Source organism: Uranotaenia lowii, chromosome 2, assembly GCF_029784155.1.
Source record: "Uranotaenia lowii strain MFRU-FL chromosome 2, ASM2978415v1, whole genome shotgun sequence".
Taxonomy (NCBI): Eukaryota; Metazoa; Arthropoda; class Insecta; order Diptera; family Culicidae; genus Uranotaenia; species Uranotaenia lowii.
In genome coordinates this window covers 304,362,373-304,374,430 of record NC_073692.1, presented here as the reverse complement: position 1 = coordinate 304,374,430, position 12,058 = coordinate 304,362,373, and the positions used below count along the sequence as shown (strand labels likewise).

The 12,058-nt window shown below is 44.1% G+C and overlaps 1 protein-coding gene across 1 annotated transcript; it reads left to right on the top strand.

Moving 5' to 3' along the window:
* The first annotated feature begins 4,337 nt into the window (after window positions 1–4,337).
* LOC129749685 (ribulose-phosphate 3-epimerase-like) lies at window positions 4,338–5,212 on the top strand. The gene is made up of 2 exons (XM_055744732.1): window positions 4,338–4,563; window positions 4,616–5,212. The coding sequence occupies exons 1-2, from the start codon at window positions 4,375–4,377 to the stop codon at window positions 5,132–5,134; spliced, it is 708 nt and encodes a 235-aa protein (XP_055600707.1). The 5' UTR covers window positions 4,338–4,374; the 3' UTR covers window positions 5,135–5,212.
* Window positions 5,213–12,058: the final 6,846 nt, after the last annotated feature.

Here is a 12,058-nt window from a genome sequence, read left to right as displayed (position 1 = left end):
TGTTGCATGTCATACAACAATAAGAGGTAAGGACTTATGTGTTGTCAGTTTGTACTGGCCTCAGAGAGTTGCAGTGGATAGAAATCACCTAGAGGACCTGTGCTCAGTGCTCCCTGAGCCAAGGTTGATCCTAGGTGACTTCAATTCACATGGAACTGTCTGGGGAGAACAAATCGACGACAGTCGTTCTACTCTTATCTATGACATTTGCGACAGTTTCAATTTAACAGTTTTGAACACGGGTCAAAAAACACGGGTACCTAAACCTCCTGCAAGACAAAGTGCAATTGACCTCTCACTCTGCTCAACTTCACTATCATTTGATTGCCAGTGGAAGGTGGTCCATGATCCTAATGGTAGTGATCACTTGCCTATCGAAATTACTATCACCAATGGGGTCAGCTCTTCAAACACAATAAATATGACATATGACCTTACAAGACACATCGACTGGAAAAAGTACTCGGACGAAATAATAACAGCCATCGATTCTATGCATGTTTTACCTCCTTTAGAGGAGTACCACTTTCTTTCAAGTTTGATACATGAAAGTGCACTTTGTGCTCAAACAAAACCCATTCCAGATTCATCAGTTCCTAGAAGGCCTCCTAATCCATGGTGGGACCAGCAGTGTTCCAAGCTTTATAAGGACAAATCGAAGGCATTCAAAGATTTTCGAAAACATGGAACTCTCGTCCTTTTTGAAGCATACGTTTCTCTTGAAAATCAGTTCAAAAAGTTGATCAAGGGGAAGAAAAAGGCGTATTGGAGGAATTTTGTGGGCGGTTTATCACGGGAAACATCCTTGAGTACCTTGTGGAGAATGGCACGAAGCATGCGTAATCGATCATCTACGAATGAAAGCGAGGAATATTCACATAGATGGATATATAACTTTGCACGGAAAGTCTGCCCAGATTCTGCACCTGTGCAAAAAATAATCCGAAATCCGCATGCAGATAGGTGTGGTCTGGATTCCAGCTTTTCAATGGTCGAATTCTCACTTGCTCTCCTCTCTTGCAACAATTCAGCTCCGGGAATTGATAAAATAAAATTTAACTTGTTGAAAAACCTTCCGGATGCCGCCAAATTTCGCTTGTTAAATTTATTTAATCAATTCTTGGAGCACAACATTGTTCCACAAGATTGGAGACAAGTAAGAGTCATTGCTATCCAAAAGCCCGGAAAACCAGCATCTGATCCCAATTCGTACCGTCCAATAGCGATGTTGTCTTGTATACGCAAGTTGATGGAGAAAATGATCTTGTTTCGTTTGGACAAATGGATGGAAACAAATGGTCTCCTTTCAGATACTCAATTTGGGTTTCGAAGGGGCAAAGGGACAAACGATTGTCTTGCTTTGCTGTCTTCAGAGATACAAATGGCGTACGCAAAACGTGAGCAAATGGCTTCAGTGTTTCTAGACATAAAGGGAGCTTTTGATGCAGTTTCAATAGAGGTGTTGTCAGACAAATTGCACTCCCGGGGTCTGCCTCCTCTATTGAACAACATCTTATACAGCTTGCTTTGTGAGAAACATTTGAACTTTGCTCACGGGGATACTGCAATTATAAGAACCTCTTACATGGGCCTCCCGCAGGGGTCATGTTTGAGTCCACTTTTGTACAACTTTTATGTAAGTGACATCGACAGTTGTCTCTCTGAAGGTTGCACCCTAAGACAACTTGCAGATGACAGTGTGGTGTCTGTAACAGGATCTAAGGAGTCTCATCTGCACAGACCTTTACAAGATACTTTGGACAGATTGTCTTCCTGGGCTTTGGGGCTTGGGATTGAGTTTTCGCCTCAGAAAACGGAGATGGTTGTTTTCACTAAAAAACATAGACCTGCTCAACCAAAACTTCAACTCCTAGGCAGAACGATCACTCAATCGAGGTGTTTTAAGTATCTTGGGGTTTAGTTTGATTCCAAGTGTACCTGGAGGGCCCATATTGAGTATCTGAAAGGAAAATGCCAACAAAGAATCAATTTTCTCCGATCAATCACTGGCACCTGGTGGGGAGCCCATCCAGAAGATCTTTTAAAATTGTATCGAACAACCATTCTTTCGGTGATGGAATACGGTAGCTTCTGCTTCCAGTCAGCTGCCAAATCTCACCTCATCAAACTCGAGCGTATCCAATACCGCTGTCTCCGCATCGCTCTGGGCTGTATGCCCTCAACGCATACCATGAGTCTCGAAGTTTTGGCAGGAATACTTCCTCTTAAAGATCGATTCAATCTACTATCACTCCGGTTCCTCATCAAGTGTGAGGTCATGAACCCATTGGTGATTGTGAATTTCGAAAGGTTACTTGAGCAAAATATTAAAACTAGATTTATGTCTATATACCAGGTCCTCATGTCAATGGAGGTGAACCCTTCTTCGTATTCTCCAACTCGTGTTTGTAGCCCAGACTACGATCATTCTTCTGTCCAGTTTGATTTGTCTATGAAGCAGGAAATACGTGGAATTCCGGTCCCGCATCATCCTCTTCTGATTCCAAGAATTTTCGAAGCTAAATATAGACACGTCGATGCTGATAAAATGTACTTTACCGATGGATCACTTATAGAAGAATCAACGGGGTTTGGAGTATTCAACGAAATATCTAGCGCCTCTTTCAGTCTCCAGTCACCATGTTCTGTGTATGTTGCAGAGTTGGCAGCTATTCATTGGGCCTTGGATAGTGTCACCACACGACCTGTTGATCACTACTATATTATAACTGATAGTCTCAGCTCTATTGAAGCGATCCGCTCTATAAGACCAGGAAAATTCACGCCGTACTTCCTCGAAAAAATATGCGATATATTGACCACATTATCAAGACGTTGCTCTTCCATCACCTTTGTCTGGGTCCCCTCACATTGCTCAATAGTAGGCAATGAGAGGGCAGATTCCCTTGCAAAGGTGGGTGCGATGGAAGGCAACATTTACCAGCGTGAAATCGTATTCAACGAATTCTACTTCTTGGCACGCAGAAACTCTCTTATCAACTGGCAGCGCAGATGGGACGAGGATGAGATGGGTCGGTGGCTCCACTCGATTATCCCAAAGGTAAGCCTTAAACCCTGGTTTAATAGATTGGACCTGAGTCGGGATTTTATTCGTATATTTTCCCGTCTCATGTCCAATCATTCTTCCTTGAATGCGGTACTCTATCGTATAAATATTGCTGGCAGCAATTTATGCGATTGCGGCCTAGGTTACCATGATATCGAGCATATTGTTTGGTCTTGTGAGGTCCATCTTGTCGCCAGAGCGAAATTCATAGATTCCCTTCGGGCCCGAGGAAAACCACCTAACGTTCCAGTGAGGGATGTGTTAGCTACGATGGACTTGGACTACATGTTCGAAATATACCTTTTCCTAAAAGCTGTTGATCTTTGTCTATAATTCTTTTTATTTTCACTTTTCCCTATCTATACTCTTTTTTCTCCCAAAAGTGAACTAGATATAAGCACACATTTGTAATCAAACAAAAAGAGTTTGGCTCCTTAAAGCCTAAAGGTATGAGCCGTTTCAAATAAAGAACATACAAAAAAAAAAAAAAAAAAATACCATGACAAGAAATTGACAGACATTTTTGACATGTCGCTTAGAATTCCCATATAGGTTCTTTAAAACACCTTCAAGTATCTTAATGGTGCGCTTTAGAATGTTACGCGAACGTTATCGACCTTCCTGAAAAACATTTTTGACATGTCACTTAGAATTCCCATAGAGGTTCTTTAAAACACCTTCAAGTATCTTAATGGTGCGCTTTAGAATGTTAAGCGAACGTTATCGACCTTCTTGAAAAACATTTTTGACATGTCGCTTAGATTTCCCATACAGGTTCTTTAAAACGCCTTCAAGTATCTTAATGGTGCGTTTTGGAATGTAACGCGAACGTTATCGATCTTCTTGAAAGAAGTTCCATTGAAAGCGCTTAGAAGTTCCGTTATCGATAGTTTAACCTTTCAAAGGGCGATGGAAGTTCCTGAGTAACTTTTACGCGACAAGAGTCACCTGAGGTTCCCGTAATACATTTTTTCAGCCAAATATGAACTTCGGAGTTCGGAGTTAAGTAAAAACGCGACTTTTGGTTGCTTGGGTTATTTCCAAAATGTGTGAAATTTCACACACTAATATGTCAAATATTTTGTCCGTGTAAAGGAGGAAGAACTGTAGAATCCACCTCGAATTTGAGTTAAAAAAAAAAATCAGCGTGTAATAAACATTGTAGAATCCATCTCGATTAACGTCAACGAAAACGTCAAATGAAATTGACGTGCATGCGAAAAAGAAAAATTAAAATCGGTACTTCGGATTTTCGCTCTTCACCAGACAAGCGTTTTTTTTTATTCACTGTCCGAAATCTTTTAACCATGTCTTCCTTGAGTGCTAAAATTGGTCCTTCGATTCTCTATGCGGATCTCTCTCAGCTCCATGAGGAATCTCAACGGCTGTTGGACAACGGTGCTGACTTTTTGCATTTGGACGTAATGGATGGCACCTTTGTGCCGAATCTCACCTTCGGCCATCCGGTGGTCAAATGTTTGCGAAACAAAATCAAGGTTGGACAACTTGAATTAAGTAATAAGTTAAACTCACCAGAAACTTTTTTAGGATGCATTTTTTGAAACTCACATGATGGTACAGGCCCCACAACACTGGATAGCACCGATGGCAGACGCCGGAGTCGACCAGTATACGTTTCACATCGAACCGGTTATGGACAGGGTTCCGTTTATCTGCCGAAAAATCCAGGAAGCCGGAATGAAGGTGGGGCTGGCTTTAAAACCAGGAACTCCAGTCGAAACGGTAAAGGAATTCATCAGCATGGCCGATATGATTCTCGTCATGACGGTCGAGCCGGGTTTCGGGAGGCAGAAGTTTATGACTGACATGATGCCCAAGGTGCAGTGGCTTCGTAAGAATTATCCCAACTTGGACATCGAAGTAGACGGCGATGTTGGTCCAGGCACTATCAAAACCTGTGCGAATGCAGGCGCAAATATGATCGTTGCTGGAACGGCCATTATCCAGGCAGATGATCAAGCGACTGCCATTCGACAGTTTAAACATCCCGTTGAATCTGTCATTAAATCAGATCGTTTTTTGAGCAGAATGATGAATTTTCATTAAAAATAATAGGTACTAGGTACCAATATAAATCTGTGACATTATCAGAAAATTCCAATCGAAGATTTGGTAACATTACAATAAAAGCCTTTTTACAAAAAAAAATATTGCAATTGACACTCCAATTGGCGATCCTGCCATTATTTATATAGAATATGTTAGTATTTTGAACTTGGATGATTTAATGAAAGGATGAGAGAATTTTCTGATTGTTGGAAGGAAGCCATTTTGATTTTAGTGTTTTGAGAATCAAGCGAATTGTAAAATTCAATTTAATAATATTGATTGATGCTTTGAATAGTAAAATACTTTTCTGTTTCGGGTGCGTTTGATATTTGAACAAATATGCTGGGCCTTATTCTGCGAGGCGAATGAAGTGGACTCGGAGTCACATTAGTCGTAGTCACGTGACTACAGTCGGGGTATTCCGAGAGGCGACTCACTTACGGTGACTAGTTCATTGCCTCGGTGGCTTGATGTTCATTTTGACGTTCCAGAAGCAATGAACCATTTTCCATTCAACTGTCAGAATTTTTCAATAGTATAAAGAACCTTTCAAGCAGGGTTTTCCGTATGACGTCGCATTTAGGAAGCATTCCAAAATGGATAGTGGTTATGCAAAAATCAATTCCAAATGTATTTCAAAGATGTTTTAAGACTTTTTATGTATGTTGGTAATCCACCATGGGTGCACGGATTCACCGAAATTTCTGCCAAAGTATGGTTCACATGCATTCCTTAGATTATTAGGTTCGACAAATCTCCAATGCAGCGCGCCACCATACCCGGACCCCATGGCTTCGTATGAACTGTTATGTGGTGAATGTATTGCGTGTGTTGATGTAGGTATATTTTGGAAGAACGAATCAATCAGGTGGGCTAGTTTACTTACAGGTATTCCGGCATCCGTGTATATACACCTGGCCAGCTGGCAACTGATTGAACATTCCAATTATATAGTCAGTTATATAATGAAACACATCTTACCTGTCGGCCTGCTTATGGGATTCGAACCCAAAAGTTTTTCTTGTCGATACCGGGAATCGAACCCAGTACGCCTGGCGTACCAATACCAGACTCGCGCCAGCCTATCCACTAGACCACATCGGCGCTCTCAAAGATGTTTTAAGACTTTTTATGTAAAATATAATTTGCAATAATTTGTTCCTCTCTTTCAAACTGCAAACGACTGTACGACTGAATAAAACTTTTAATTTAAAAAAATATAAGCGAGGTGATAGAAATGGGAACCTGTACAACAATTGATCATCTTTGTCCGTTCAACAGTCAAAAAAAAAGTGCCAAAATCACGAGTACCAGGGTCCATGACTGAGATATTTACAATTAAGCTCCATTTCAAGCTTCAAGAATCGGTAAGTCATAGACAATGCGGGAGAAGACAAAAAGTTGACTTATAGCGGCTATCATGTTATTTGGTTAATTCATGAATGCACAGAGATAGAACAAGATACCAAGTTTATATGCGATTCTGTTATATATTTTGTGCTAATACTATACGTGATTTATAAAAACTTATTTTATTATTTTTTTATTTACATAGTATTCCGTCTCACGACATAACTTGACGAACATAATTCCTAAAATTCACTCGGTTCATAGCAACCGTTCTCCAATTTCTCGGGCACCCCACGTTCGCCAGATCACGCTCCACTTGGTCTAACCACCTAGCTCGTTGCGCCCCCGCTCGTCTTGTTCCTACCGGATTCGTAGCGAACACCTGTTTTGCAGGACAGTCGTCCGGCATTCTCGCAACATGTCCTGCCCAGCGTATCCGGCCAGCCTTCACCACCTTCTGGATACTGGGTTCGCCGTAGAGTCGCGCGAGCTCGTGGTTCATCCTTCGCCTCCACACTCCGTTCTCCTGTACGCCGCCAAAGATGGTTCTTAACACTCGTCGCTCGAATACTCCGAGTGTACGCAGGTCCTCCTCGAGCAATATCCATGTCTCGTGCCCGTAGAGAACAACCGGTCTAATGAGCGTCATATACAGGTTACACTTCGTGCGAGGGCTAAGTCTTCTCTGTTGAGTGTAGTGATCTACCCCTCGACACCGCAACAGAAGAAGATGAACTGGCAGCACTTGATGCATCGTTGGAGAGATTGCGTCATCCTTTTTATTTCTTTACTTCGTCCCCAACCTTTGTAATTTTAAGAAGTAGAAAAAAATACACGCGTTTAGAGTTTTCGTAATTTCTCCCGTTTATTACCTTTTATCCGAACCACCATCCATAACTGGCCATTAGGTTATGGGCCCAGGCACCGGTGGAAGAGGAATTTAGTTGAGTTCGCGGTTTTTAAATCGTTTTATTACCGTAAAAAGTTTTTCGGTCTCGCGTTTCGAAAATGTCCGAAAGAATCGCCATTGAGAAACTCGGCAACCACAACTGGTCGTTGTGGAAATACAAGATCGGGCTGATTCTTGCCGAGAAAGAACTCACGGATCTACTCACGGAGGACGTACCGGAAGAACCGACGAAAGAGTGGCTGAAAAGAGATGGTAGCGCGCGATCGGTCATCGGTCTGGCGCTGGAAAATACGCAGCTCTGCCACGTCATCGGTAAAGTGACCGCTCGGGAAATGTGGCAGTCCCTGGAACTGTACCACGAGCGAAAATCTGTTTGCGGAAAAGTGTATCTGATGAGAAAACTCATCACGACGCGGATGGACGATAATGGAAGTATGCCGGATCATCTGTCGGAGTTAACCCTACTTTTCAATCGCTTGAACCAAATGGGAGAAAACTTGGCGGATCACTGGATAGTGGCGATAATTCTCTCCAGCTTACCGGAATCCTATAATATGATAGTGATATCGCTGGAATCTCGCGATGAGAATGACTTATCAGTGGATTTCGTCAAAGGTCGGCTCTTGGATGAGTGGCGTAGGCGTTGTGAAGATTCTATCCATCCTGAAACATCCAAACAAAAGGCTTTGATTACCACTACGAAGAGATCGAAGAAGTGTCATTACTGCGGCAACGAAGGTCATTTTCGTCGTGACTGCAGAAAGTTTAAAAGGGATCAAGAGCGAAGACAAGTCGATGACTCGACGAAGAAAAGTTATCAGTGGAAACCAAAACAAAAAGTGGCTCAAGTTGAATCGTGTGGAGACGAATTTTGTTTTAGTCTGACGACAACAGAGCGAGATTTGTGGTTTTTTGACTCCGGGTGTACGACACATATGACGGGTGATGCAACGAAATTGTTTACAATTGACTCTTCACGTCGTGAACCGGTTATTTTGGCGGATGGGAAGAAAATTTTCTCCGAAGGAATCGGAAACAGTGTTATAAACGCAGAAGCTGAAAATGGAAAAGTGATGAAGCTGACAGTGAAAGGTGTACTGCACGTACCAGCTTTGAAGAGTAACTTGCTGTCTGTCAGCAAAATCGCCGACGAAGGATGTGTAGTGAAGTTTGACAAAGCCGGATGTACAGTGACCAAGGATGGAAAAGTGGTTGTCACCGGTGGAAGGATCGGTAACATGTACCACCTGAACTTCCAGGAACGCTCGCTTCTGGCTAGTGGCAATCATCGAGACAACTGTCTGCATATGTGGCACCGAAGATTGGGGCACCGCAACCCCGACGACATTCGCCGAATCGTCAAGGATCAGCTCGGTGACAACCTGAAGCTTGAAGAATGCAGCATCCGCTCTACGTGCACCGTCTGTTGTAAGGGTAAGTTAACACGTTTACCTTTTCCAAAGCAATCCGAGTCAAAATCTAAAGCAATTTTAGATCTGGTTCATTCAGATCTATGCGGCCCCATGGAGAATCCCACGCCGAGTGGTAAACGCTACGTGCTTACCTTGATTGATGACTTCAGCCGTTACTGTACAATCTTTTTACTCGAACGGAAGTCACAAACACAAGAAAAGATCGAAGAATTCATGAAGCTGATGAAGACGCAGTTCGGAAAGGTTCCGAAAATTCTTCGCACAGACGGTGGGGGCGAGTATTCAGGTGAAACGTTCAAGCGTTTGCTACTGTGTAACGGTATCACGCTGCAACAAACTGCCCCGTACAGCCCACAGCAAAATGGACAAGCGGAGAGGAAAAATCGGTCCATCATCGAAATGACCCGCTGCTTGCTGTTGGAGGCCAACATGGACAAACGCTACTGGGGCGAAGCAGTGCACACAGCCAACTACCTGCTCAACCGATTGCCTGCGTCTGCCACTGGTCGAACGCCATATGAACTCTGGTTTGACCGTAAGCCTAGCTATCGCCATCTTAAAGTATTTGGTACCCCAGCTTATGTGCACGTCCCAAAGGAGCGAAGAAAGAAGCTAGATGACAAGAGCGTTCGATTGATCTTCGTTGGATATGCGGAAGGTAGGAAGGCCTACCGGTTCCTGGACCCGTCTACGGAAAAAGCGACGATCAGTAGAGATGCCCGTTTTATGGAGGAAGCTGTTGGCGCCGAAACAAATAGTGAAGTGGTTCCTGAAGAAGTGGAAATCAGTGTTGATCGTTCTACGATCGAAAAAGAAGAAGAAACAATTCCTGAAGTGAGTGTAAACAATGACAATGAATCAGTGGTACTAAATGAAAATGACAACGAACTTTCTGATGATGAATATAACAGTGCAACAGATTTCGAAGGTTTTCACGAAGATGAATACCTTCGAAGATCTAAAAGAGTGAATAAGGGAAAACCACCAGTGCGTCTTGGAGAGGAGAGCAACGCAGCCTGTCTTCAGGAGGAGCAAGAGCCATCATCGTATCGAGAAGCTGTGTCCAGTGAGAGTAAAGAGCTGTGGATGAAAGCCATGAACGACGAACTGAAATCCCATCGTGATCTTAAGACCTGGGACCTCGTCAAACCACCGGTCGGTCGGAAGATCGTGGGGAGTCGATGGGTGTTCAAATTGAAGCGTAACGCTGACGGAGAACCCATCAAATACAAAGCCCGTTTAGTCGCACAGGGTTTCAGCCAGCAGCCCGGTGTGGACTTTGATGAAGTCTACGCTCCAGTGGCGAAGCAAGCCACACTACGTGCGCTATTAGCAGTTGCGAGTAGCAAGAAGATGACACTCAGACACCTGGACGTCAAAACCGCTTATCTGAATGGCGACCTTACCGAAGAAGTTTACATGCGACAGCCTCCCGGTTTCGCGGTGGAAGGCAAAAAGGACTTAGTTTGTCGTTTACGAAAAAGCATATACGGGCTTCGCCAATCTGCAAAATGCTGGAATAACCGTTTCGATGAAGTACTTAAGCAGATGGGTTTCAAGAGAAGCTCTGCGGATCCTTGCCTCTACACAAAGGAGCGAAATGGTAAGCGAGGGTATATTTTGCTTTATGTCGATGATATTGTGGTGGGCTCTGAAGACGAATCCGAAATTGATAAGATACACGACGAGTTGAATAAGCATTTCGAGACGACTGCTTTGGGCGAGTTGAAGTACTTCCTTGGCTTGGAAGTGGAGCGGGTTGACGGCAATTACAGCGTGAGTTTAAGAGGCTACATCCAGCAAACAGCTCAGCGCTTTGGCCTAGGAGATGCCAAATCCGCTCGTACTCCGATGGAAGAATGCTATGGCAGAGAAGATGTTAAAAGTGAACTTCTACCAAATAACGACGACTATCGAAGCCTGGTTGGATCTCTCCTGTACATATCAGTCAACGCACGGCCTGACATCGCCGCAGCCACAGCAATACTGGGTCGCAAGGTGAATCATCCTACCGAGGCAGACTGGGTAGCCGCAAAAAGGGTAATCCGTTATTTACGAGGAACCATCGACCGGAAGCTAGTGTTCGATGGAAGCCCACTCGTTCTCACTGGGTATTCCGATGCGGACTGGGCTGGCAATCATGCATCACGGAAGTCCACCTCCGGTTTCGTGTTCATGATGGGAGGAGCGGCCATATCTTGGAGAAGCCGGCAGCAGAGCATCGTCGCTCTATCGTCTATGGAATCGGAATATGTCTCACTCAGCGAAGCTGCACAGGAGACCGTGTGGCTAAGACGTCTACTTACGGATCTTGGCCTTTCGCAGAAACAGCCGACAACCTTGTACGAAGATAATCAATCGTGCATTGCGTTCGTCCGGTCGGAGCGAGTCAACAAGCGGTCGAAGCACATCGAAACAAAAGAGGCCTTCGTAAAAGATTTATGTGCCAAAGGAGTGATCCGTTTGCAATATCTATGCACTGAAGACATGCTGGCTGATTCGTTGACTAAGCCTCTTGGAGCAAATAAGATCGCCAAATTTTCCGAGATGATGGGGCTAGTTAGCGGCTAGGAGTGTACAAGGTGCGGCGCGAGTGGAGATCAAGGAGGAGTGTTGAGTGTAGTGATCTACCCCTCGACACCGCAACAGAAGAAGATGAACTGGCAGCACTTGATGCATCGTTGGAGAGATTGCGTCATCCTTTTTATTTCTTTACTTCGTCCCCAACCTTTGTAATTTTAAGAAGTAGAAAAAAATACACGCGTTTAGAGTTTTCGTAATTTCTCCCGTTTATTACCTTTTATCCGAACCACCATCCATAACTGGCCATTATTCTCGACCGCAGTTGCTTGTGGAGTCCATAGTAGGCACGACTTCCGCTGATAATTCGCCTCCGGATCTCACGGCTGGTGTCATTGTCTGCGGTCACCAGTGAGCCGAGATAGACAAAGTCTTCGACTATCTCCAGCTCGTCGCCATCGATCGTGACCTTGTTATTACTGGACAAGCGGGTTCGGTCGGTCTCGGATCCGCAGGCCAGCATGTACTTCGTCTTGGACGTATTAATCATCAACCCAATCCTTCCTGCTTCGCGTTTCAGTTTGCGGTAGATCTCCTCCACCGCCGCAGATGATCTGCCGACTATATCAATGTCATCGGCAAAGCAGATAAGTTGACTGGATCTGTTGAAAATCGTGCCCCGCATTTCGCCCACCGCTCGTCGAATAA